This window comes from Copadichromis virginalis, unplaced genomic scaffold (assembly GCF_057382275.1).
Source record: "Copadichromis virginalis isolate Kocher_CV1m ecotype Utaka unplaced genomic scaffold, C_Virginalis_male_GT1.1 unmapped_scaffold_1, whole genome shotgun sequence".
NCBI classification, from domain to species: domain Eukaryota; kingdom Metazoa; phylum Chordata; class Actinopteri; order Cichliformes; family Cichlidae; genus Copadichromis; species Copadichromis virginalis.
This window is the reverse complement of record NW_028188589.1, coordinates 8,566,596-8,572,377: the sequence shown is the minus strand read 5'-3', so window position 1 is coordinate 8,572,377 and position 5,782 is coordinate 8,566,596. Positions and strand designations below refer to the sequence as shown.

At 39.6% G+C, this 5,782-nt stretch overlaps 1 protein-coding gene across 2 annotated transcripts; it reads left to right on the top strand.

Annotated features, from left to right (window-relative positions):
- The first annotated feature begins 2,908 nt into the window (after window positions 1–2,908).
- Window positions 2,909–5,550, top strand: LOC146679755 (uncharacterized). 2 transcript variants are annotated; one of them, XM_085450150.1, is made up of 4 exons: window positions 2,909–3,701; window positions 3,787–3,894; window positions 3,972–4,145; window positions 4,753–5,550. In XM_085450150.1, the coding sequence occupies exons 2-4, from the start codon at window positions 3,844–3,846 to the stop codon at window positions 5,383–5,385; spliced, it is 858 nt and encodes a 285-aa protein (XP_085306276.1). In that variant the 5' UTR covers window positions 2,909–3,701; window positions 3,787–3,843; the 3' UTR covers window positions 5,386–5,550. The 2 variants fall into 2 exon arrangements, with proteins under 2 accessions (XP_085306276.1, XP_085306274.1); XM_085450148.1 differs by having other exon boundaries at window positions 2,909–3,894.
- The last annotated feature ends 232 nt before the right edge of the window (window positions 5,551–5,782 follow it).

Genomic DNA, 5,782 nt, shown 5'->3' with positions numbered 1-5,782 from the left:
ACCGTGTCAGCTTCCAAACAGACAAAAACAAACTAAAAACCAGCAACAAACAACTTAAACATAAACAATCACAAAGAAAGAACAATACAGTATCCACATCTGAACCAAAGAGTAAAACAGTGAAATGTGGATTATTAAACATTAGGTCTCTCTCCTCCAAGTCTCTGTTAGTACATGTTAGTAAAAACATTTCTGCATTTTATCCATATTTTATTTTTAACTCAAAATCAAAGATTCCAGATTCTCCTACATGTTGGTTTTGAATCAGATAGGACGACAGATTTCAGGTGGCCCTGTGTCTTTCTCTATTACATTTGCCACTGTGTAACTCAAAGTTATTTAAGGACTAGTTTATTTCAATGGATGAGTTTACTGACTGACGCGCAGAAGAAATAGTTCTTTATGGAGCCTAGATGGTGTGAATGATGAGACCAAAGACTGCAATATCTTGTACCAAAAATATGTTGAATAAATGGAGGAAAGGGGAAATGGAACAAAATAATTAATACAACACACAACATAAATGCCCACAATTAAATAATAAATCAATGCTGTGATCTTTCTGTGCAAAAGTCCTTTTTGGTCCTCTTCTTTTTAAAGTTCACTTTTAAGGTATTCCTCCTTAGAGTCCAGCTTCATACAAATGGGGAAATATGTCCGTAATCCAAAGACGGCTAAGTGGGGGAAAGAGGGGAAACAAAGAATGGTCCTACCGGTGTTCCAGATCTACTGGCGTTTAGATCAACTGGCGTTGGTCGAACAGATGTGTGGCAGTCTTGCGTTTCAGTAGCTCCTACCGACAAACCAGCAAAAAAAAGCCAAATGTGTCACCTGTGACACTTGTGAGGTTGTCTCAAACACACTCCGTCAGTCTTGATGCTGTTGAACAACAAAATGTTTAAAAATGTGGCGAGTTTACCTGGTGATATCCTCATGCGCGACGCGATCGCGAAAACAGCAAACAAGTAATACCACGCCGATGTTGTCCACAGGACAGCAAGAGTAAACGATCGGGAGACTCTTGTCGTCGTTATCGTTCCCCTCGCACGGTTTATTTCTCCGAATTCAGCGTTTTTGCTTCACAACTACAGCGTGCAGTTTACTTTGTGCACTAACATGGAGTCGAGTCAACCAGCGCCACCTCTGGCCAAGTGCCACAGCCTACAGCCAGATCAACCTGTGACACACATCTGCACCACGTTTGAATTCGTGTCATGCACATTTGTACCTTTCAATTGTGTCTGTTTGTGCGTCATGCAAATAAACCTTTGGAAAGAATGAAATGATATCATGTATTTATTATCAGCCTACATTTGTACAAAATTCCAAATTATATACACAAAGTCATAGAAATCACCACTCCAATTGGTCATCATGATTTTAATATTCTCTTTTTCCATAACAATGAAACACGCCTTGGACAAATATGACACATCAATATTTCATTAGTGTTGTCACATCACATCCTGTAAGCATCGTCTGTCTGTGTCTTTTCCCTGAAAATGAATATTTCCAGCCAATATAGGCAATCCATCAACATGGCTGGAGTTATATACAGTCTGTATAAGTGTGGTTAATCCAATGAAGATTTGTAAGGAGACGGCAGTTACTGTGAATTCACAGCAGTTACACAGTGATTAGTAATAAACAGCCAGTGAGAGTGAGTGGATATGACTGTTCCCACCACTAACACATGACCATAGCCCACTACTAGATTAACTTGTGACACATCTGCACCTGCTGCTATGATCACATTGAGTAGAGGCTGAGTGGCTGCACTTACCCCTGGTACATCCAAATCTACCCACAAACATGTTGAAAGATGCAATGCCAGCAATGTGGATTGTCAACACTGAAAACAATCAGTAAGCAAAGACAACAGGGATCATTTGTTTCTGTTTATTTAGCACCCACAACATTTGTAGTCGCCTTCTGCACAGGGGAAGTCCACACACACCGTGTGGTACCACTTTCCACAGAAGGTGCAATCTGCAAGATTGAATGAGATTGTCAGGGTCATTGTCTGACTGTTTATTACTAATCACTGTGTAACTGCTGTACATTCACAGTAACTGTCATCTCCTTATAAATGTTTATTAGATTGACCACACTTATACAGACTGTATATCACAACCAACTCTAACATGTTTGTTTGCAGAGGGCAGACACAGGCAGACTATGCTAACGACATGTGATGTTACAACACTGGTGAAATATTAGTGTGTTCACGACATTTTTCGTATGGGCAAAAGTATTGATATCAGGATGGTGATTCTTATGTGTATGTCATTTGGCATTTTGTGCAAATGTAGGCTGATAATAAATACATGATATCATTTCATTCATTTCAAAGGTTTATTTGCATGACGCACAAACAGACACAATTGAAAGGTACAAATGTGCATGACACGAATTCAAACGTGGTGCAGATGTGTGTCACAGGTTGATCTGGCTGTAGGCTGTGGCACTTGGCCAGAGGTGGCGCTGGTTGACTCGACTCCATGTTAGTGCACAAAGTAAACTGCACGCTGTAGTTGTGAAGCAAAAACGCTGAATTCGGAGAAATAAACCGTGCGAGGGGAACGATAACGACGACAAGAGTCTCCCGATCGTTTACTCTTGCTGTCCTGTGGACAACATCGGCGTGGTGTTACTTGTTTGCTGTTTTCGCGATCGCGTCACGCATGAGGATATCACCAGGTAAACTCGCCACATTTTTAAACATTTTGTTGTTCAACAGCATCAAGACTGACGGAGTGTGTTTGAGACAACCTCACAAGTGTCACAGATGACACATTTGGCTTTTTTTTGCTGGTTTGTCGGTAGGAGCTACTGAAACGCAAGACTGCCACACATCTGTTCGACCAACGCCAGTTGATCTAAACGCCAGTAGATCTGGAACACCGGCTCGCCACTTCAATATGAAGAAGATTAATTCAAAGGGAGGGAACAAAACCTGACCTGTAGGTCAGAAAAACGTCCATTAGCACATCAAGTTCGATTCAGTTTACCGGTAAACAAATATATTTTTCTGCAAGCCTATGTAACAATGCAAATCATCATCAACCAATGTACAACAGTTAAATTATTAATTATCTTGGCTACGTAGCTTAATCTATACATTCCAGTAGCGTTCGCTACAAACAATACAAAAACAACAATAAAGGAAAACAGCTGTCTAACAGACAGCATAGCCGAATTCAAGGCAACACATAACAATAATCATTCAATCGCACTTTGTTTCAAAGTAAGCCCATTAAAATGCTTAAGTAAATAAAAGTGTTCAAAAACAGCGGTTTTTGAGCCGGAGTTCTGCTCGCGGTGGGAACGCCGCCGCACAAAGTCATTTTTTAATCGCGCAAACGATCGGCTGGTTACTGACAACCAAAAGGTTGTTTTTGGTAGATATTAAAGATCATGGGTGGGCGGGGCAAATGGAGCAGTTTTCTACAGTCGAGTAAAATTCCAGGAAAGAGCTGGGTGTGGCTTTCCTTTAAATCACATGATCAACAGCTTTAAGATGGAGGCAACTCGCTCAGTGTTTCCTGTTTCATTCTTAGACTGTGGCGATGGTAAGTAGCAGCTTTTCACTTGTTACCTGGCATCTTTTCAGCCACCAATGATAGTCATTGTATGTTATCAACATTTCACTAACTATGTTTTCTCTCATGTTTAAAATAGGCCGACCAAGAGCAAAATAGGTATGTCTGCAGACTCTGCTGTAGCCAAAGTTATCAGATCTCCTGTGTTTTTAAATCCCTAACTGCTCGATCATTATCATTTTAGAAGACAACAATTTCTCAAAGGAGGTTCAAAACTAATGCCTACAAGATTACCAAGAGGATGGTTCGGGGCTCTTACATGACTCCGGGAAGTCAACACTTGGTGGATGAGGTGTGTTACCTTTGACACTTTTAAGACAGTCCTGTTTATCACTACTAACAATAAGCAAATATGTTTTCACTCAACAGATCCTTCACAGCATGTTGTTTCTGGGCAAAATCAACAACATCCCCTTTTCTCCAGAAGAAATCTTCCCTAATCCTTTTGTTTTGGGCTCTTTAATGAGAAGATATCCCAGGCCTTTTAAGTTGTATTCGACTCAGCTTCCCAGGCGAAGTCCCTTCTCCTGTGTGCTCGACATGGTAAGATAACTCTTCTCACATTGTCAGTCAATCTGACAAACTTCCAGTTTTTAGGAAAGTATAATGCAAAGTGCTTTTTTACTGAGAAATCCAAAGAAAATCCATACTGTACCTTATACTTCAACATATGCTTCTAGCTATACTTCTCCACCAAACACAGAGACTGCAGGAGAGCTGGAGACTTGCTTCAGAATTTGTTAGTTCTAAATAATGTCTAACAGACTCATTATTGGAGATACTTACAGTCTTCAAGGCGTATATGATGCTGTCACTGTGTAGCTGCTGGATCTGTTAAGTCAGCTCAAAGACTCTAAATTCAGCGTGTTTTGACAGCCCGGCATAGCAAAATAGAAAAAAAAAAGGTCAATTAGCAAATTTAATTATAAATTAGTGAGAACAAAGATGGATTTTTGCTTATTGATTTAAAATTAAATAGATTTTTGTGACATGTTTCACCCCTATCTTAAAATGTCTAAACCAAAAGCATCCAATGGTCCTGCATAGTTAAACAAGTCAAGCAGCGAAACAAACATGTTGATCAACTTTCTATGAAAAACAACTATATAATCAGGTGCAACACTTTGACCAGATCTGTAACTGTTTTCAGATCGTCCTGCAAAATAACTCAGAGAATGAAGAGCAAATAAAGCAGAGTCTGCAAGATCTCCTCACAGACTTGGACTTAGAAGAGAATAATAAAAAAACAGCTTTCGTCTCGTCCACCATCTGCATTTCTCAAAAATCCCAAACCAACAAATCAGAAAGGTACTGCGGAGTCTCCATGTCCACCAAAGGTCCTAACGCTGGGAAAATTATGATTGCTGCCTCCTGTCTTAGCAAATGGCATAAATATGTATCTGGTGCGGTGATGACCTATTATCCAAACACAGTCCAGAAAGATTACTTTGATGGAACAATTGAAGTACCTGGAAATATCAGGTGTGAGGCTTTTTGTCTCCGTGATGGTGCCAGAATGAAGCCTTGCAGATCATGTAAGAATTTGTTTGGCTTGAACACAGAAGACCTCAGAGAGTGGCCATATGGTAACTGTGCTGAAGCTGAGAGCCTGAGCAATTTGCTTGAAAATGAGAGAGAAGTTGAAACACATGTGGATGAATACTCAGCTGAAAAGGACAACAGGCAGAGAGCTGAGGATGAGGTTGGTAGGGTTCTTAGAACCGTGTTGCAAAGGATTCGGTTTAACTGGACAGGTGAATTTTACAACCCAGAACAAGAGTGAGATTTCATGAAATCATTTGCATTCATCATTCTGATAAATCAAAGATTCTCTGCTCTGACAGCATCTGTGTGGATTTTCTGTAATCACAGAGACGTGTATAAGCATGTTTACTTTCCATCTCCATGTAATTGTCACATTTAATAATTAAAACTGGCTTCTATGGGTTTTTGTTTGTTTGCTTACATATCTAGTGTTTAATGCAATATGAAGCATTATCAGACAGCATTTATTGGGAAGAATCCCATGTTTATACTGGTCTGTACCCAGGGTACACAGAAAATAAAAACACATGTTTTCTTATTATGATCCCAACTATAATTTACTTAAGCAAAAGCACTACATGTGTACTTATAATATTTATAGCAGTTACTGTTGAGCTTTAAATTTATCATCTTAA